General features: G+C 53.2%; 5 protein-coding genes across 5 annotated transcripts; 2 read left to right on the top strand and 3 right to left on the bottom strand.

Annotated features, from left to right (window-relative positions):
- Nucleotides 1-2,622: 2,622 nt before the first annotated feature.
- IUM83_01288 (M96 mating-specific protein family) lies at nucleotides 2,623-4,297 on the bottom strand (the record flags this gene model as incomplete). Its single annotated transcript, XM_067925131.1, has 2 exons — nucleotides 2,623-3,459; nucleotides 3,536-4,297. 2 exons carry the CDS (start codon nucleotides 4,295-4,297, stop codon nucleotides 2,623-2,625), a joined length of 1,599 nt encoding a protein of 532 aa, XP_067797278.1.
- Nucleotides 4,298-8,834: 4,537 nt separating this feature from the next.
- On the bottom strand, nucleotides 8,835-10,062 carry IUM83_01287 (Glutathionyl-hydroquinone reductase YqjG; the record flags this gene model as incomplete). Its single annotated transcript, XM_067925130.1, has 4 exons — nucleotides 8,835-9,023; nucleotides 9,100-9,395; nucleotides 9,456-9,839; nucleotides 9,954-10,062. The coding sequence occupies 4 exons, from the start codon at nucleotides 10,060-10,062 to the stop codon at nucleotides 8,835-8,837; spliced, it is 978 nt and encodes a 325-aa protein (XP_067797281.1).
- A 1,573-nt stretch (nucleotides 10,063-11,635) lies between these two features.
- On the top strand, nucleotides 11,636-13,378 carry IUM83_01286 (Zinc finger, RING/FYVE/PHD-type; the record flags this gene model as incomplete). Its single annotated transcript, XM_067925129.1, has 1 exon — nucleotides 11,636-13,378. The coding sequence occupies one exon, from the start codon at nucleotides 11,636-11,638 to the stop codon at nucleotides 13,376-13,378; it is 1,743 nt and encodes a 580-aa protein (XP_067797118.1).
- Nucleotides 13,379-13,809: 431 nt separating this feature from the next.
- Nucleotides 13,810-15,187, top strand: IUM83_01285 (M96 mating-specific protein family; the record flags this gene model as incomplete). The annotated part of the gene is made up of 2 exons (XM_067925128.1): nucleotides 13,810-14,337; nucleotides 14,435-15,187. 2 exons carry the CDS (start codon nucleotides 13,810-13,812, stop codon nucleotides 15,185-15,187), a joined length of 1,281 nt encoding a protein of 426 aa, XP_067797282.1.
- Nucleotides 15,188-15,250: 63 nt separating this feature from the next.
- IUM83_01284 (M96 mating-specific protein family) lies at nucleotides 15,251-16,612 on the bottom strand (the record flags this gene model as incomplete). The annotated part of the gene is made up of 3 exons (XM_067925127.1): nucleotides 15,251-15,712; nucleotides 15,775-16,098; nucleotides 16,169-16,612. 3 exons carry the CDS (start codon nucleotides 16,610-16,612, stop codon nucleotides 15,251-15,253), a joined length of 1,230 nt encoding a protein of 409 aa, XP_067797633.1.
- Between the last annotated feature and the right edge of the window lie 4,570 nt (nucleotides 16,613-21,182).

Raw genomic sequence — 21,182 nt, 5'->3', positions numbered from 1 at the left:
CTGGCACCGTGCTTAGAACCGCGCTCCAATATGCTCGCTCGTCTGGCGGGCTGATAGACACGCTGTCCCCTGCCGGAAGATAGGACAGCAGAAGTTTGAGCCGTGCAGAAGCAGACCGCGAGCTGGGTACAGGCCCACCAAAACGCCCCGCGCGGCTGCGAGAAAACACAACGCGACCAGTACCGTTGACCACAGCTCACCACCCGCCACCTGCTCCTGCCGCTGCGCGAATGGCCCCAGCTGGAGGGCGTCAAGCTGGATCGTTTGACTGGGCAAATCGGTTACTACGGTCCCCGTGCCCCACGTCCAGATCGCGAGAAGAGCATCGTCGGACTGGGGACCATCAAAGCAGTGGTCCGCTCGGCACGATTGGTTGCGGGTGGCTCAAGGTTATGCTGTTGCTGATCACTGGTCTTGAAACGATGAAGAAGGGCGGACTTTTCGGTGGCGTTTGTTGATCTGGTCATTCCACAAGTACCGCTGCACCCGCGTTCCCTTGGGGATCGAGTTCCTGCGCTGGCTGGCTCTGTGACTCATATGAAAGCCGAAACGGGTTGCGACGGCGTTACAATGGACCATTTCCTCCTTTTGGGCGGTGCACGCCAACAGAAAAGAGCACTTGCAAACATGCGTGAAAGTTACTCTGTACACGTGATCCCACTTGGATACTGTAAAGGGACCATTTTTCCGTCATTTTAAAACAATGCCCTTGTCGAGCGCACGACGAACTTGGGACAGTCGAGCGATATACGGACTCATCAAGAGTGCACATCCGAGCCTGCATCCTCCTCGCCACCTTGTTGTACACTGTGTACCCGCTTCGACCCCAAGACCTGATTTCGTGGGATGCAATGGTCGGTGCTGCCCTAAACTTGCCTGGAGTCCTCCCTCGCACAGCACATATGCGTATGTAAACAGATTATATTGTACATGTAGTTTCATAATCTGTTTTTACCTACACGTACTGTACGAAATCGACTCGACATTTTCTATAAGCTTGCGCTCGTCGTTCGCGAGACTTCGGACTTCGTTGGCGTTTCTTTGGTATGGAGCCAACGTTCGAGACTATCCAATGCTAAAGATGCTCTTGAACCCAACGCGTAGAGTGCATCCAGTTGAAAATATGGGGAGTTCAAAAGGCGAGGCCTTTTACGGATGAAACAAAAATGAATGGAGCATGCCAACTCAACAGTCTTTTAATAATTAAACAATTTCGGCGATCGTTTGACAATTGACAATTGCCTCTAAACACTGGCGAGATCTTCAGAAAAGCCGGGAGCAGCCAGGCAAATCGATCGCCAGCTGCATCTCCCAGCCACGCTCGATTTGGGGTGCCCAGACTCACATGGCGGTCATCATCATGCTCGTCCGGGGCACAGATCGTTTTGCTATCTGTGGCCTCAGCATTTTGTCGGGGGTGGGCTAGCTACATGGAGATACGTTTGTTCATGTGCCGAATCGGTCTCGGGGAAAGCTAGCTTCAACGTCATATTCACTGATATCCCCACGCCCAGCGATCGCCGCATGCGGTTCCATCAAGTCGCATCGAAGCGGGCTTTGAAACCGGCCTCGATATGACGACCGTGGCGATCGAGAGGTCTTCAACTTGCAGCGACCCAAAAGATGAAGCTGGGACTGCACGCCAGCGTTCGTCAGCCGCACTGACGTCGAGTCGATCTCGCGTGCACAGCACCAGAACCTCGTCGGAGGGGCGCAAAGGCGCGAGGGTTGTTGGTACAGTACGTAGCCGACGTTGCTACTCGCTGCTGTGTAGGGGCTGAAGAGGTGCACATGTACCGGCACAGTACATGTACAGCACTGGACGCTCTCAAAGTGTTGCTCATCGCTGCTCTTCGCCTCCAGAAATCCACCGAGCAAAAATTCCCAAGCACCAAACGGGGCTTTGCCAACCAGTTTCAACGTTTCTCAGCGCTGCGACTGGAGTTTCAGCGGGACTCATACGCTGAATGCGTGGAGACATTCTCTGTCCTTTACGACGGCAAGATGGCCACAACTGCACTGGTCATGCAAAGCCGATTGTGTCCAGGCGCAGCCACCTGGATCGTCTTTCGGTGTGGTCGCAATCCTAAAATTGTTGCATCGTGGACAAGGAAAACGCACCGCGTGTAGCATTCCATTGCTTGCTTCACTTTTGTACAGGACACCATTGGCAGCGTGTTCTCTCAGGCCGGGCTGGCAGCCCGGCTGCCGCAGCCACTTCTCCCGATGATTATGGGCCACTAGCTTGACGCACTGCGTCACGCAGCCCCGTATCAATGGACCAATGCAGCTGCAGTCTGCACTGTGCACCCACACACCTACACAACAGCGTTGTGACAACACCGCACATTGCACGCATCTCTTGGTTTGATGACGAGCGAAGCGGTTCCTACCCACCCACTGTGAAGTTTCAAACGGACAGCAAACTGCTCTGCATACTGCTCGACTCTGCACGCAATCTGGGAAAGCTTGGAGGCTGCATTCTCGCTAAATATTGGCTCCATTCATTCATGCCTGTTAGAGTCGTCAGCGTCTACGCTTGCAAGTGTGCCCAGGCTGGTGAGATGAACCGCACACTTTGGCTACCGTATATCCCGATACATCGCCATGCCAATCTGAACGCTATAAGCTGATGTCGGTGTCTGCAATCGACGTCGCAGGAGTTGATGCCGCGTTCCTCGCCATCATTTCGTCCAGCAGAAGATTTTCGAGCATCTGGTTGATACTCTGTCGGCTTTGCTGGTATGCAGCGAATACCATCTCTGTAAGAAGACCCACTTCACAGTGTTCCTCTTGCTGCTGCTCTGATTCTCCTTCTGACGGCTGGCTTGAAAGCGTAGGCACAGAGATTGTGTAGCTTCGAATGGAACTGCCAGGAGATCCGTCTGGGAGCGTTGCTGCCTCCATAACCGCGTAACCTTTTTGCACAAGAAGTACAGGAGAACTGGTACCGTCTCGCGAGTTTTTCACTCGAGTGTTGGCATGCCACACGTACACGACACGTAGCTCCTCGTCGAATCGCTTCATGACCGAGAGGTTCACTGAGTTCCCCATGTCCTTCTTCTCGCCTGAACCTTTTCGGGACAGGGGCATGATGGTCCGGGAGAACACCATATCGTCTGTGTTCTTGATGATTGTCAGCTGACTGTCTTCAAGCTTGAGTTTGCCTTCGCCGAACGACCGCCACACCACGTCGTCCAGAACCTTGTAGCCGAACGGCATAAATTTCTTCTCCTTGTACTCCAGGTGCATGCCGTCCGTTGGCGAGTACCTCATGTTGGCGTCATCTTCCACGTTCACCGCGGGGTCTGATTCACCAAGACCGTGTTCCTCCAGAATCCTGTCGACTTGCGTATACCGTGCATCGACATCGCGCACCATTTCCTCCAGCACTTCTTCCTCCTTCCGTGTTTCTCCTCCATCCTTATTACTGCTGTTCTCCTGTAGCTGATCCCAAATCTGCACAGTCATACAACGACGCCATCACGTTAGTTCACCAACACACTCCAGGTTGCCACCACCCGTTACAACGTACCCTTCGCTTCCGTAGCAGCCTTTCGAAGCTCTTGACAAGCCTCATTTGGCTCTGCACCATCTCGCGCAGCTTGACGTTCTCCACCTCGGCCTTGGCCTTCTCCTCTCTCTGTCTCTTGGCGATCCGTTCCCACAGCGACACCTCCGGCTGTGCAGGGGCACCGAACTCATTTAATCCCCTGGTGACCACGGCTGTGGACATCTCGCCTCCTGCCAGTTCCTTCTGCTCCTGTTCTCTATGCAGCCTCTCGAGCTCCTCCCGATTCCTCTGCTTCATCGAGGTCAGTTCGACCTCCAATTGCTCCGCCTTCTCCTTTAAATACGCCAGCTCCTCCTTTTGCCTCTGGCTCGTGCTCTTGTTGGTCTTGCCCTTCTTCTGCGGCGGCTCCAGGGCCGACGTCTTGGCCGGGGGTCGGCCCTTCCGCGCTTTCTTGGGTTTCGGCTCTTCTACTGAACTTTGAGACGTCGGGGCGGTCGGAATCGACGCCGACAGCATCTCCGCTGCCTTGGCAATGGGAGGGAGCTCTGCGATCGCCGCCCAGGGCAGCGAATCGTTCGTCAGCGCAGCTAAAAAGCTGTCTGCAGTGGCGGCATCTGTCTCATGAGCTGTAGGTGTCAATAATGCAGCCTCAAGGCTCGAAACGCCGGTGTTGGCTGCTGCTACGTCTAAGCTGTGTCTGTTAATCCTGGGAGACGTCACGCCTCCCTGTGAGAGCCACAAATCGAGGTCTTGCAAGAAGTCCGTGGGCATGTCCCCCTCCATGGCCGGTTTTCCCTCGATTTTGAGGCTTCTGGGGCGCGGTGGCCGGCGATTCGCGGCTGGGAATGAAGCAGAGACGGCGGCGGGCAAGGAGCAGCGGCTTGCAGCGCGAACGGATGCGTGGAGCGGCCGTGGCGCTCGAAGGAAGAGGCGCGCAGATGGCGGGGTGAGCAGCTCCTGCCGTTATGGCCAAAGTGACAGATGGGGTAAGTTTTGGTGTAATTTGTGGCGGTTTGGGGTAAATCTTGGTGATGTAGATTTGTAAACCTACCCCCCCCCATATTGACAAAATAAAATTTTGGTCAGAATGACGGTAAAGTCAACCTCGGGTTATTGGGAGGTGTTACGGTGACGCGAGGTAACAGTAAGTGATATCACCCCACGTTATTGCAGGGGGGGGGGGGTCACTTTGGACTTCGGACTTCAGCGAGGTGTGGACCAAAAAGCCGGACTACACCCTGGGTATTGGAGCAGCACTGCTCAAGGATCGACAGATGGGACAATAGCTCCACTTGACCGCCGTGCAGCAGCTCGAGCAGACCGTGAGGACTCGCTTCCTGCACGAACCCTCGAGCCCATGCAGCTGACGGACAGCCTCGCTTCAGCCTCGAAAAGCCATCTAGAATGCACCACTTACTTCCCTCCCTCCACTACTGGTACCAGCACCAGGTATCCTGGAGTCTGGAGTTTTGGACCAAGTACCAGACAAGAATCACGGCACCGAAGAGAGATCTACGCAGGAGCTACTAAAACAAAATTTGCGTGATGAGCGTGTGGGAAGCTGATTTCACTCATCAACTTGGTCGACGAGCAACGCATTGCCCATCGAACCAGTGGCGCCTTCCAAGTATCGTAGGGCATTATGAAAGTAGCCTAGTTATGGCGATTCACTCGGAGGAACGTATCATATGCCTCCTTGAAAAGGTCGATGTCGCTCTTTTTGAAACCTTGGGACGCCATGTACCTGACCGCGTCGTTGATCGACCCGTAGCCACTTTTCCGGTTCGTGAACGTTGGGGCCATAAAAGATGGTCCTTTCTCCATTCGCTGTAAGTGCTCCGGCAGATTGTCGAACCAGCCACACTTCTTTCTTTTTTTCTTTTCTTCGGCAGTAGCGGCAGCAGCAGCGTGGCGTGACTTGTGGGATCGCAAGAGCCGCTGTTCAGTGCCAGCCTCAGTCGACAGGGCGTTGCACTAGTTAGCTACGCAACTTCACGGCACATATCACTGACCTTATATTGGCGCGAGAGGTGAGCCAACGCACAAACATAGTAGCATTGATGTTTCTGTAGCTTTTTCCCTTCGCGGATCCCTACCTTTTTGGATTTGTATGGAAAATCCAAAATGGTGGGGAGCCACTTGTCCCTATTGCTTGACGTTCTTCTCAGCTATAAATCGAAGTATTTGCGAGGATGGAGCACCTTTCAGTTCCTGATGCTTCTATGCCATACAGCGCTTTCAATCGGGTGTATTCCCTGAACCCACAAACTACGCTAAATTACTTACTTAATCCCCTCTGCATTAGGTACAAGCTCGGCATTGTTGGCTCTGGTGATGGCGGAGGAGGGCCAATCTTCGTTAGAACTGCGGTATATTTATATCGCTTAATGAAGTTTATGCAAATGCTCCACGTGGCTTCTTAGGAGCTAGGACATGTTGTCTGTGTGTGGCTGAATACATGTATAGTGGTCTTTCCGATAGATAAATGAGCGGAATTCACAGTCACAACTATTGTTTTGCGATTTCAACCAATAAATTTAATTAGGGTTAGGGGTGCGGCTTCATACACCTCCCTACAAATATTTGTCGGAACCCGGGTGAAAGCATGGATATCAATCACCATACCGAAACCAAGTTTAGAAAATATTGTGAACATACTTTTGTGATTCAGACGATCAGGCATGTCACTAGTCTAGGCGTAAGTTATTCAAGGTTGCGAGACACTGGCAGGCCTACGTTGTTCATGCTGTTTTTCGTGTATGTGATACAGATGGGGGCGGTGCATTCGGCTGTATCCGGCAGAGATTTTCTTGTACTTGGGGATGCTTGCGAATTGCAGAATGACTCATCCATCATACTCCAGCATTCCCATTTTCATGTGCATAATACCGGTAGCCAAAGTCTTAAGGTCTTGGCGGTGGTGGTCATCAGTTATCGGTAAGATCAGAATTACAGCGCAAAGCATGAAACAAAAGATCCCCACTAGTAGAGCTTTGTAGAAGTTATCGCGTTTGTCGTGAGTGACATCGCTACATAATAATTGAGGCTTCGATTTAGTATATCTGCCGATCAAACGCTATTGAGACGACAGATGATAATCGATCGGCTCTACTGATGGAACATGTTAAGCACTTTTAAGCACTTTGGACGTTATTTATACGCGGTGTGTCATGCATCGTTTGCTCCCCATGATGGCGCTGAAAGACTCGTCCGAGTCAAGTGTGATACACACATAACGTTAGTAAACTTTTAGTCATAGTTCGCGGGTAATTGGACGATTAGTGTGGTGAAAAGAGAATGACGACTTTAACGTTGGACCCTCAGAGGACGGAGTCGGAGGGAAGGAGTTGTGCTTCAGAGGAGGCAAAAGTAGAACTGAATTGAATAGCAGATCATAAACTCGAGCTACTTGTCGCTGCGGTCTGGCAGCTTCTGCGATGCTAGCGAATCTAACGTAACATACGAAGCTTCATATGCAGTAGGTTGCTTCTGAAGGCAACAGCGAATCTGGAAGCCGGTCCCAACATTGGAGAAGAAGAAGCTTGTTGTCGGGATCGGATGATCCTGTTCCAGATAGGCAACGGTAGCGTAATCCAGCGCGATCGTAAACTAGGTACTTTACAGCGACGCCCATGGCGTCAAATCCTCATTCCTGCATTTGTACTCCAGCAAACAAGTTCCGTCATCCAAGATGAAGTTCATCGCTCCTCTAGTGGCTGTCACAGTGGCCTCCGACGTCAATCTCGCGAATGGGTCGATCTACTATGATCGACCCAACAATGGTGGGTATCCTTATCCTACATCCACACCTCAAGCGACGACCCCAACTCCTGCAGGCGGACCGATTTACTATGGCAGGCCTAACAATGGTGGTTATCCGTATGTGGACTCAATCTCAAGTACCTCAAGTACCAAAAAGAGCAACTAAACTTGGATACGATAGTAGAGAAAGGCTTGAAAAGCTTTGAATGGAATGGGTTTGAATCGCAGAACTTGTGCGTACATCCAGCATGCAATAGCGACAACACAACTACAGAAAGCTAGAGCGTTTCCTGCTTTTTGCCAACTAGATACACTGTAAATTACGAATACACGCCAAACTTTGGAGAGTGAACAACCTGCAATGGCAACACTCTTCCTGGGGCGTTGGACTGAGAAAGGTCCCAGTTACCTTGCTACCAGGAAACTCCCTGAAACTCTTGCGCGCGTTCCATACTCGCAGAGTATCATCGACCGAATATCCCTCTCCGCGGTGGAGAGGGGTAATGTCGAGATGGTCAAGATGCTTGGCGAGCACATCTCCATGGGCTTTGGCAACGCATTAAATGCGGCCGTTCCCGCTACTCAACTGACGTCGTGAAACTACTACTGCAGATTTTCAAGGCGAAGAAACTAAAGGAGAGCAGCCTCTACTATAGCGTTGGAGAAGCATCGAAGAAGGCCGTATCAGATCGCAACAGCAAGATCGCTAAGCTCCTCACCCAAAGTTGCAGAAGATATGACGGAAGCAGTGCGCTACTGGCAGCTGCGAGGATCGGCAAGCAGTCGCTCCTCCGTTGGTTATGGGATTCTTCACACAGCGATCAGAAAACGATCCAGCTAGCATTGAAGAATGTTTCATCAGATATGAAGACCAAAGCCACGAAGGCATTGCTGAAGAAAAGCGATCCAGCAGCATCCACAGCTATTTTCATGAATGCTGCAGCGGATGGCTACACTGAACTGATGCAGCAAATGATGGACACAGTCGACTCTCGTTCCCTGACTCGTGCGTTGGCAACTGCTGTTACTGGTGGTAAAATCGAAGTGGAGAAAGTGCTGTAACAAGTCGAGCATTTCATTTGCGATGGAAACAGCAGCAATCATAGCAATCATATCTTGGATATGTCAAGTTGCTGTCGATGAATTGCTGCGCAACAAATGTAACCCAAGCACCATTCGCAACGCAGTTGTTCGCGCTAAGGCAGATAGTCATGACGAAGCTGCCCAAGTGCTCCAAGCCAAGCGAGCAAGATCGCGTAAAGGTACACTACATTTAGCGATTGGATGGACACCAACAGAGGGGGAATCAGTTAAGTGACATCAATATACCTCAATGACAAAAATACACAGAGGGGGAAATGTAATCATTGAGTTGGCATGCTTGTGTAACTTTTCAAGTCAAGTGTGTCCCACGGCCCTCGAGGTTGACATGGGCCTGGTTTATCGTTAGCAGATTAACAAACACAAGCTGCACAATTCTTGACACGCCGATGTTGAAACTCCACTGAGTAACCAGAAACATGGGAATCGAGATGCTTCTGGCCACACATTCGTAGGCTTAGAAGCTCGGTAGAGCAGCATTGTTGAAGCGGTTCCGGTCGTGAGGGCGCGTGAAATCCACACCAGGCCCCGCAGGAACGATACCGAACGGGTTCAAATGCGTGTGGGATGCGTAGTAGTGCAACTTGATCTGCTGAATGTCGACACTCTTGGTGATCGGCGGCATTTGGTAGATGTCACGAACGTACTGCGCAACTCAGCAGAAGTTAGACAACTCCACTCGGCCTTATAAAAACACACACACAAATTTCGACATAACGTACGTTGCTGAGGTTAGTATACTGCTCGATGAGCTTCTTGTTGGCCTTGAAATGCACCGCGTACACCTCGTCGAAGCGGATCAGCGTCGTAAAGAGGCGCAAATCGGCTTCCGTGAAGCGATCTCCCACCAAGAACCGGTGAGCGGCTAGGATCTCCTCTGCTTGATCCAGACCGGCAAATAGCTTCGTCACTGCATCATCATACGCCTCCTGCGACGCAGCGAATCCGCACTTGTACACGCCGTTGCTGACATCGTTGTACACCCACTCGTTCAGCTTGTCGATCTCGGATCGGAGCTCTTCCGGGTACAAGTCCACCTTGGACGGCACCAGGTCGTCGAACTCGCTGTTGAACATGCGTACGATGTCCGCCGACTCGTTCGACACGATAGTCTTCGTCTTCTTGTCCCACAGGAGCGGCACCGTGTAGCGCGTCGGCTCACTTGTGCACAAGTCGTACAGGTCTCGCACGAATTTCGCATTGTTCACAGTGTCAGGGATGCAACCCTTGGATGAGTACGCTCCAAGCCCGGACGGCCCCTTCAACGTTGGCATCGTAGCGGGGTCGGCGAAGGCCCAGCCACAATGAGCGTCGTTCTCGTCATTGGGGCGAGTGCGCTGGAAGACCGGGTGCACCACCGACAATCCGATGATGCCGTCCAGCGCCTTGAGGTACATGGCTCCGAGGCAGCGCGAGGCCCACGGACACGCCAGTGAGACGTACAGGTGGTAGCGGTGCTTCTCTATCGAAGATACAGCAACAGGAGCATCGCAATTTAGCACGACACGAAAGTCTCACATAACGGACGCCTAGAAATTTTCTTTCGGGGAACTGTGTGATAAGTAAGCCTACACACCGGCGGGGAAGACGGCGCTGCTGTTGCGCTCGACCCAGCTGCGGAACTTCGAGGCTTCGCGCTGGAACGCGCCCTTGCTGGACGTCGCAATGAAAGCCTTGGTAGCCATCGGGTGTCGTTGTGGGGAAGGGTCTTCTTGGAATCTACGTCAAAGGGGGTCAAGATATCATGGTTGCTATATTTAATTGGTTAAAATCACCTTGAAGCTGTGTCACTGCTGCAGGTACATGTAGCAGCTAGCTGACCATGTATTGTGGGCAATGAAGTCGTGCCTCGAGGTGTTACATGGACGCAGATCAATTGATGCATCGCATCTTATTCCAAAAGATACTTTATGCGAGACGCTCGCAGTAGAAACGGGTGTCGATCACTGAAGTCCGCTTCGTCGCATTGCGCTTGTCTTTTCGCCAGGCCGCATGGTGTCGGAGTGGTTGAAGTTGCCACGCGTGCGTCAGACGACTGTTTGGCCCCGGGGCGCTGTCGTGGCCGCGAGCAACATGTTCCCCCCTCGTTCCGTGCTGGCCTCCGGTGCTCGACAGCGGTGGCAGCGTAAGCGAGAGTTTTTGTTGCTAGCGACATCCACAGCTTTTTGTTATAAACAGCGAGAAACGACGGCCATCCATGACGAAAGTGGCTGGCACAGGTTGCTGCGTGAAACCTCGCTGGATGCATCTAAGGTGGCGCACCGTACGAGCCCAACAAACGGGGCGAGGAGGCCAGCACCACTCAGTACAAGGGGCGCTTACGCCACTGTGAAGCAGCGCGAAACTCCAATGCTGCTGGTGCATGGTCAGCACAGCAGCGCGCCTATAAGAATAAGAGCGGTGGAAAAGGTAGGAAGCAGGGCGGACCATACTACCTAATGCTGCAAAGATTTTCTCGTCTACAGCGGATGTTGCCTTTTTCCGTTACTTCTGATACGCTTGTACATGGCTACATTTGTCCGCTGACTATGCGGATCAAAGCTAGGACTTCAATATTGTATGAGGTATACATTCGTCACTTCAACTATACGCGATGTAGCCATGTCGGACTCACCAGTAGTTTCGAAACGACCGTGTTTACCTGGTTCCGCCGCTGGACGCAGAATTGCCGCGCAAGCTACTTCCTTCCAGGCATTTTGCTGCTCCAACCTCGACTGACGCAGACCTGCACTTCATTGCCTTTTGCGCCGCCAATGAGTGCGCGCTCGAGTTTCAGTGGCTGGTCAAACATGCCAGGAGGAGCCTGGATTCTCCGCAACGACACAGTCGCCTTTCGCGGCGTCCTCGGCGGTTGTTGAGCTGATCTCCTCCACAATCAGGTACAATAGCTCTGCATCGCCGTGGACAGATCAGCGCCAAGGCGCCACCGCCGCAGCGTCTTTCTTGTGCTGGCCATCAAGCCCAAACGGCGCCGTTGTGTGGCAAGACTTGCACTATGCGACAGCCTTGACGGGGCCCCGAGAGTGGCGTTGGCAACGCGCAACGTTGGGGCCGTTGCAAACCTCCTTTGCTTGCATGCCTATCTTGAGCACCCCAGCCTCGGCACGCTGCAGCCAGCGTTTCAGCTTCAAAGGCCACACGCTCGCCTGAGAGCTCCATCTCGTCAACACCAACACCTCATTCGAGAATTGACCTTGCACGGAGCAGGTGTGTACGTGCACCCATCGCAGCAACAGGCCCAACAAGAAGGTCGGCGCGATGCGTATCCACCACAAGTCAGCGAAATCTCCCGAGTTCAAGAGCCCGTTCGCTCCTCTGCAGCTAGCGACCGAGGATGAAGCTCAACTTGAAGCAGTCGCTCGGATCTTCGTGCAAAACACCGTCGTGCAGTACGAGAAGTTCATCGAGCAGGACCGCCGAAAGGTAGACGGCAACCACTGGAAGTGCATTAAGCACGAGCGCGACCTGCGAGTATTCCTCCAGCGCCGACGGAAGGATGTGGAGCGCCGCATGCGCCGACACATGCGACTTCGCAGCTTTCGATACCGCAGTTCCGAAACAGCCGAGTTCTCCGATGCGGACACGTACGCGCCCAGCATTGGCAGTCGCGACAGCAGTTGCAGCAGCGTCTCCAGCGCCTTCAGTCGCCGAACAGGCAGTTTTACGAGTAACTACAGCACCAACAGTTCCGATAGCAGGTCTACCACCGTTAGCAACAACAGCGCCGACATCGGCGCTGGAGCAACGACACTGATGGGCGTCGAGCTACCGGTTCTTCAGCTTGTGGGGTCCGTACCAGGCTCGTTGGACGACGCCATGTTCGGCGCAATGGGGGCTACGGCAGATGCCATGCGCGTGAAGAGCGCGTACGAGCACGACAACATCACGGACGGCGCGGTGCTGGCCACGATCACGACACCAACGGCCGCTGACCCGTTCCGGTCGCTGACCGTTAAATGGGTCGAGCAGGAAGGCCCCACCATCGACCACCACCGGTACCACCCGCTGCACTACCCAGTGACGCTTCCAGGCGCAAGTACACGAGAAGATCTGATCTTCATCGAGGCTACAGGAACCACGACGCTGGCAAACGGAGATCGCGTTGGTTTCCAACTGCGTCACTCGGTGCACTTCCCACAGACGCGCATCCGCCCCAACGTTCGTCGGGGGAACATGTCGACCTGCATACTCTTCCGCGACGGTGATGCCACCACTATCGACGCCTCTGAAGGTCCGTGCCGCGGATCGGTTGAGGTGTTCGCTCGCGCATGTCTGAGCGGTGGGAATGCTGCGGTTCGATCCACCACCCAGTCTATGGCTGCAACTGGCACCGTCGTGCTTTGCGGGCGCATGAAGAAGCTCGCGTGGATGCTGTCACAGCGACAGCCTCCGGTCCAGCAGTTAATGGGGTACGTCGCTCAGCAAACCAGCTTGGCAGGCCTCACCCGTTCACTTCCCGAGCGGAAAGCAAGACACGGGTCGCTCACCGTGACAGTCTCCGCTGCCGCCGCTGCAGCGGTGTCGGCCACCGACAGCAAGCTCTGCGTGACCTGCAAGAAGCGCGGACCGTGGTTCAGCGCCCACGGGAAGAAGAAGAAGCCGGCGACCACGTGCCAGTTGTGCTGGCGGTACGTGTGCTCGTCCTGCCGGTTGAAGAAGACCGTCATCAGCTGCGTGATCGACCCGCGTCGTGACGATCGTCTCAACACACACGTGATCCAGCGTGAGGTCACACTCTGCAACGTCTGCGTGCACCAGTCCATGGTCGCCACCAGCGCCCGCGACGTCGCGCGGGAGGAGATCGAGGCCGACCCGAAACGCTGGTGCTTCCCGTCGCCCATGCACGCGCGCGAGCGAGCCTCGGACGGATACCTGCACGCGCACCTGCTGGCCCAATTGGCCGGCTCCTCTCGCGGCACCAGCGCACTGCGACCTGTCTCCTCCGCGCTGTCAATGCGTTCCGAGCTGGCCGTGAACGAACTGTTCCAGCGTTGCGCATGACCATGAGCAAGCAAACATCCAAGTTCGTATAACTTACCCTACCTATTGTCGTGGATCGGCGCCTCGGAGGTCGAATCGCAGACCTTTCGACCGTGGAAAACAAAACAGCAACCGCGTCCTCCATTGTCCCCCCAACCTGTAGTTACGAAGTAGAAGTAACACCTCTCACGAAATGCCAAGTACGTCTCCATGATGTATCCATTCCCATTTTCCGCTTGGACGCCGCATCCACGTCCAACTTCAACTGTCTCCCTCTTCAAATCCCGCCGTGACTACCCGGTCCAAAACGCTCCAACATCTCTCACTTCCGCAAAACAAAAACGTAATCACGCCTCGTCTACCTGGTAGTCATCGGGACATGTTAAACCGGACAGAACTGTACATTACATGTAATGGCGCTGTAGCATTCCGTTCCTGCGTGCGTGGCCATCATGGCCTTCCAGCTGCTCGAGGCCGACGACGACGAGACGTTCTCGGACGTGCTGGCGCTGCTGGACGAGTACAACGCCGCGCTGCACCAGGAGCCGCAGCACGCCAAGCGCCACGGCGGCTGCTCCGCGCGCGCGCTGGAGAGCGCGGCCTGGGCCGCGTTCGAGGCGGCGCACCCGCTCACGCAGACCACGAGCAAGCACCGCAACGGCGCGCGCGAGATGCGGCGCCGAGAGGTCCAGTTCCTGCGCACGTGCGTCAAGGGCCTGGAGACGCAGCTCAGCGCCGTGCAGGAGGCGCGCGAGCAGCGCGCGCAGCTGCGCCGCGCCATGGATGGAGGAGGTGGAACCAGAGCTGGAGCTGCAGCGGACGCGGCGCTCACGAGCGTGTGGAAGGAGCTGGCGGCGCGCCAGCTGGACCAGCGCCTGGCCTCCGAGCGCGAGAACAGCCGCCTCAAGGGCGCGCTCGAGGACCAGAAGAAGCTGCGCGAGATGCTGCAGCGCGCGCTCAACACGCGCGTGGCCCGGAGGGTCAGAATGCGGCAATTTCTGCCTTTTTTTTTAGTGTTTTTTTAGTTAAATATTTATTAGATGGTATTTTTTTATTGTTTTTTTTTATGTGATGCAGGTGATGGAGACGAGCGTGACGCAGGAGAAGAGGACGAGGAGGGTGCATGGCGTCCCGCTGGACATGTCGGACCAGGACGTCTTTCAGGAGCTCGAGGTGGGCGTGGACGACGTGTATCAGGAGGCGGCGAGGGTGTTTTATAGGGTGGACGCCGGGGAGGGGCAGTGTATTGGCGTTTTTGGAGACAAAACGCTGCCGTTCGACCTCCACACGACGGCGGACGCGGCGTGGAAGTGCCTGGCGCACACGTTCCACCACGACAAGTACAGCTTCTCGTACAGCCGAGAGAGGCGGATAGACGACTCCGGCGAGGTCGTGCAGGACGACTCGGTCGGGGAGAGCTTCGGCGTGGAGATCAATGCACCCGAGAGGATGGCCGACTTCCAGATCAAGCAGGTATTCCGGCGATACGTGGAGACCGACAAGATCGTCCTGGCCTGGAGGTCGTACATTGACCCGGCGGAGTTCCAGGGCAGGAAATTGCAAGGCTTTCGCTTCGTTGAAAAAGGGTCAATGGTCATTCGACCACCACCGAACAAACCGCACACGCTTACTAGCGACTTCACCAAGCTACGCATCTGGCACGTCATTACTCCAGAAACGCTGGCTAGCACGACAGGGACCAGCCCGCAATTTGTGCAGGACCTGACGGATTTTGTATTGGGCGGATCATCCTCGGCGAGCACCGTTCAGATGATCGAGAATATGCTGATTGAGCAGTCTAGAAGGAACGACACACACTTTTCAGTGTAACTTGTGTGGTGTGTGCACTGTAACCATCTTGTTCATGTATACTGCGTTTATCAAGACTACTTTTTATGGAGTGAATCCATTCAATTGCGTCGGACCCTGCTGGAACTGAGCGCGCAACGTGCGATCCATAAAATCGAAAGCTCGGCTTGGCAGACAGCCGTTAAGCACGAACTCCGTCATATCCTGAACTAACTTTTTCTGGTCGCCCTCGGCGGCGATGTCGTTGATGTCACCGGTGATTGTCTGCCATGTGTGTACGATGGAGGCGGCTTGGTTTGACCCAAGCAACTGGTCCTCGTAGGGCTCGACGACAAGGGCGCCCTTCTCTTCAAATTGAACTCCGCCCAGACTCTCGCCCTTAAATTTATCCGGGCTGAGGATTGCTCGCCAAGCAACCACGACGCGTCCGGCAACTTCATAGCGGCGAACAATTTGCTTCACCTTGAAGTCAAGCAGAACCTTGCCAAAGCGATGTTCTTCTCCAAAGCTTTCGACAATCGTATCATCACGCACGATCCCAGAAGACTGCACCAAGAATGACCTGTGTCGGTATGTTATACATTCCACTCGCAGCCAATCAATCGTACCTGGGTCGACTCCACGTGGTAATAAAACCGCGTTGTTGGCCGCCGAAACGAGTGCGCAAAGTATTGCCAGGCGGCATCCCCCGTTAATTCAACACTGAAGGGGAACATCCTGTCAGCAAACAATCGCGGGTGGGCATTCTTGGCGTTCGGGAATAGCGTCACGTCGGTGATTGTTCCCGGGCACAGTGAGAACACTCGGAGCACTTGACGGTGCACAAAGTCAATAGTCCCCGCCATATCTCGAAACAATGCGCTGTCGTTACTCCCCATTGGGACCGGGTACTGTCGTCTGCAAGGCCACGGGTCTGGTAGCCTCTCAATCTTCTGTTCATAATGTCGAAACGACGTCACTAACAACCAATTTAACAAGAAAATGAAACTAAAATGCTCGTACCTCGACGTGACCCTGTCTGGTTTGTAGCAACTGCTGTATGTTGCGAGTCGTGATTTCGTTGTGCTCTTGGATGAGCTGGCGCAGTCGCCTGTTCTCCTCTTCGGAGCTCAGGCGAGTTTGGCGCTGGTACATGGCCATCTTCTTCCACAGCTCCATCGTCTGCTGCTTCCCCACTGTCATCGTACTTGGGTCCGTATTCTCGATCTCGAGCTGGAGCATCTTGAGTCTCCTCTCCAACATCGGGACCTGGTCGCGTAGTTCCTGCAGTTCCTTGTATTGAGCCGCCCGCGCGCGGTTCGGATTGTAGTTGCGCTTCTTTTTCGTCTTGGTAGCGGTCCTCTTCTCATGTGCCACCTCCTGGGTCCGGGCGTTATTGTCGTCATTGTATTCGTCCAGCAGAGACAGCGCCGCCTCGAGCAATTGGTCATCCTCAATGAGCTCCATCTCTACGTGTCACGAGTTATATTCTGGTAATTATACCGGTGTTGTAGAAACCACCAAACATCATAATATGATGAGACCTCGTCAAACAAAAAGTTATCCACCATTTGGAGTTTTCGAGATAATCACGTTAAAAGTTTACCAATCAAAGTTCGTACATAACCGGGTATCAAAATTAAAAGCTAAAAACACTCGTAGAAAGCAAAAATAACTCTAATTCGACCGAGTTTTACACGAGATTTCCGATAATATACAATATGTTAAAATTAAAAAAGACATTGAGGTCACACTTTCGGGGGTCTGGAAATAGAGATATTTTTTGGACCGAGGTAGCTCCACGAGTTCTCAACATTTTCTTACAATTAATAGGTTAAAAGAAGCACAAGACATGGTTCTTTTGATTCATGCGGTTAACTCGCGATTCGTACTTAGGTTCGTAAGTAACTTTTTGTTTGGCGAGGTCTCATGTAAGACCCAGGAAGTGACCATCCTCGATGATCAGACCGAACCTTATGGTATCTACCAGACGAGGGCGACGACGTCTGGGACCGGACCTGCTAAAACTTGAGGTACTAAGCGCATAGCCGTGAGATACTCGAAGTATTTACAATTGTGTCTGAACCCCAAAATCTAGAAACCTCCAGTAAAGCGTACGCTCCTTTCCCCCTTTTCGTTTGCTTTGCGAGACGCCAACCACGAAGTTCCCAAGCACGCAGTTTCCAAGTTCGCCATGGACGCCTCCACGCGCAAAGCCCTCGCAAACACCCAGGAAATCAACGATGTAGTTGCCACCGTGGTGGCAGAACATGCTACAGCACGACCAGAGAACACTGTGAAGCAGTATGCACCGAAACAAGACGAATTTAAAGCTTGGTGCTCCGAGAAGGAGTACGACGACGGCTGCATTGTGTTCGAAGGGAAACTAGTCGCTTTCCTGAAGAAGTTTGTCATCCCTCGTGGCAATAAGTGCGCCAAGACCGAGGATGGCACGCCGCAACCTCTCAGTATGGCTGGAGTCGAGTCGTATGCGGAAGCTGTCATTGACCTGTACAAGCTGCAGCAGACATTAAAAATCAACACGCATCCACACCCGCATGGCAAGGCATACCATGACCTGTTTGATACTTTAAAGCGGACGGAGACTGAGTGGAAACGGAAGTCTTACACTGATCGTGGGCTAGGCACTGTTCTTGACGGCTACAATTTGGACGATATGCGGTAATTAAAAGATTTCTGGCTGTCTGACAATGATGGAATTTGTTTGCGGGATCGGACGGACTTTTTATTGGGGCATGCCCTTTTAGCGCGTGGCGAAAATCGGCGCTTCATCGAGTTTCCAGACATGCTGACGCTGGAGCTTCCCGACGAGGGTCCTCAGATGTGCACACCTCTGGTGACTATCATGAATCGCGGTAAAACCAATCAGCATGGGCGAATTGAATATCGCGCGGCAATGCGCTGCAAGGAAGTCAAAATCTGCCCTCTAAACGCAGTCGCTATGCATTTATTCTGGCGGTGGCAAATAAAGCTGGAACCTTTTCCCGACGTAAGCAACCGTAAAAACTGGTACGACATCCATCTTATCGATGGGGAAGAGCGCACGAAGCTGATCTCATACACTACGCAATTAACTAGGGTCAAACGTGCCTTTGACGCATGTGGCATTGACTCAACCGTGTGGACACACGCAAATCGGGGTTCTGGCGCAAAGTTAGCTGAAACGTTTGGCGCTAGTGAAGAGCAGATACGACGTCTAGGTCGATGGAATGCAGCCCGAATGGAGGGGTGTTACTTGACGTCGTTACCAAAGAAAGCCATGCGGGCTTTGGCCGGTTTTTCGACACGAGGTGGGGGCTTTTGGTTGCCCAGAGCATCTGTAATCCCCAGTACCGAGCTGCAACAACTTGTTTATCCGGAAGTCGAGCCCTGTGGTGAAGCCTTAGTGAATCGAAAAAAAAAAGTGAAATTGCGGCTGGCGCCTTTCTGCAAATGCTTCGACACATGCGCATAGTATTTCTACAAGACTCAGTCATCTTGCGACGCGAATACCCAAAACATCCTGTGTGGCAACACTCGTTGTTCTCGACAGAGGAATACAAGCAGTTTGAGGCCGAATTGATGTCCGCAATGCCGCATTTGGAACAGCCCACGCATCACATCCTGGAAACAGTTGTGCCACATGTGGCTCAGGCCTTAAAAGATGGATTTGACGCTCTAAACGGGAAAGTTGATGCACTGACGGCTAGTGTCAGCTCATTAAAGTCCCTTACGAAGAAGCGTATCGTACTCAGCTTCGAAGATATCAGCACCGAGTCCGAGCTGTCAAGATCTCCAACCGATTGCCACCCCCAACCACGAGTGCAGAACACCACCCATACCGATCCCTCATCAGCGTCCGATTTCCGTTTGAGCAGAGCTGTGACCACTGTGGTGAACTTTTGGAAATAGTACACGTGTGGCCTAGCGGGGCAAATGTCCGTCAGAGAGACAACTGAAAAGTACGGGAGCTCCTGGCGTAAAAGTCCCACGGAAGCTAGATTTCACCTGCGCCGAAAGAAGTTTTATGACGTCATTGCTGTCCTTTCGGAGCGAGACAATATTTCTACCGAAAATGCCGCAGAGAAGCTCGAGATGGAACGCAGCAAGTCGGGTTTGTCGCTGAATGCCTTCACGAAGAAGCTACCCGAGTTGACTAGATGATAATGGTACCTTTCTGTCAACACGACGGGTTCTTTACAACTCGAACTCAGATCGAGTTTAACTCGAAAAATTCATTATAACTCGAACAATTCATTATAACTCGAAAGATTCATTATAACTCGAACGCAGATCGAATTTAACTCGAACGCTGATTCATTATAACTCGATTAAATCACAACAACTCGAAGGATACAAAAACCTCGAACTCGGCATACGTAAGTAGGCAGTCCCCCCTCTTTCCCCCGCCATCCTCCCCACTTCGGATTCCTCTGGACAGAGCCCTTCGCCGCGCGATATCTGGCCATGGTGCGCCCTTGCAAGAATCTGACGCTGGAGGAAAAGCTTGCCAGGCTGCAGGAGTGGAAACGGAACCCGGGCTGGGGTGTCTGTGAGGCTGCAAGAAACTTGGGGGTGAAGCCAGGCACACTACACGGTTGAAAAAAAAAGCTGTGGACCATGGTCGACGACCCCCTTCCCCCCGGAGCAGCTCAGCGAAAGCGAGAAAAGGGCGGGGGGCGACCCCACCGACTCGCCCCGTACGAATTGCGGGTGCTGGAGTACTATAAAACTTCCATTGGCCTCGAAGGCAGTATACGCAACGTCGACTTGCTGAAGTATTGCAAGGAAATCCCTGAGTTTACCAAGGACAAGACGGAGTTGGCGCAAAAGAATTGGGTACAAAGATTTGTCGTGCGGTACAAGGATTTTGTGGCTGCGCGCGTTAAGGAAACACGAGAAGCTGAAAAGGTCGCTGAGGCTGAAAAGGCCGCCGACGTTGCTGACACCGCCGATACTGCTGCCGACACCGCCGAGACTGCTGCCGACACCGCCGAGACTGCGGAGGATGAAACGTCTGCTGATGCTGCTAACAATGAAATGACTGCAGCGGATGTAGCCGTGCAAGATACTGCAGAGATGACGGCGACATCGAATGACGTAAGGCCTACGAGGCAGCCACTAACGGGTTACGTGAAACATGGAAGGGTAGAATGTGAAGGGCGTGGCGGAGAAAGCAGCGACAGTGAGGCAGAATACGACTTTGGCGATTTGGCTACACGTGCTGAAACGCACAGCACTATCGAGATTAATCCCGGTTCCGACACTGGATCGTCTGATGTGGATAGTCGTTTCCCTGGAGTTAGTGATGAGCGTGACGTGGGCATGGAGCAAGCCGGCGGTGACGTTGAAGATGTCGCGGCAAGTGAAGTCGATGTTTGTATGGAAGATGACGAATCTGAGGAAGACAAGGGCGCGGAAGTGATTATCGCTGGTGTCATCGCAAGTCGATACGACGGCGGTGGAATTGCTGCTGCGTTAGGCTCGACAAGTGCAGCTAGTTCTGCTTCGCGCCGGTTTTTCCGAGGTCGCTTCCCTCCCTACACACCGCTCGTGATTTGGACAGACCCGAGATCTGACCGCATGCTACATGTGTTTTCCGACGACTCGGATAGTATACTCAATGGCGCCACCACGACTGGAAACGTGCTGGATTATTTTGTGTATAGATACATGACATCTAAGCTTGGCGTGGTGAGCCCTTGCGGCAGCGGGCTGTACCAAGAAATTGAGACAGCGTTTACTGTGCGCTCGCCGAAGAAGCGGAAGCAACAGCTACAATCGGCGATGAGATCTTTCAATTGGGCTAACTTTCGCTACGTACTGATTCCAGTGTCTGGCCATAACCACAGGACCTTTGTCATTGTGGAGAACCCAACACCGCCAGGACTGACGAAACTCTATCATGTAGATTCAATGGGCGGGGTGCACTCTGCGCAATATGTCTTCGACATGCTAAAGTGGTTCCTGACGCAGGTGTACACTAAGAGCTCGAGTGAAGATTCTCCAGCTTTTGAATGGATGACCCGTGTCTGCA

The sequence above is a fragment of the Phytophthora cinnamomi genome (assembly GCF_018691715.1).
Source record: "Phytophthora cinnamomi strain GKB4 chromosome Unknown Contig14, whole genome shotgun sequence".
Lineage (NCBI taxonomy): Eukaryota > Oomycota > Peronosporomycetes > Peronosporales > Peronosporaceae > Phytophthora > Phytophthora cinnamomi.
Note: the sequence above shows the minus strand (reverse complement) of the source record. Positions and strands in the feature narration are given on the sequence as shown.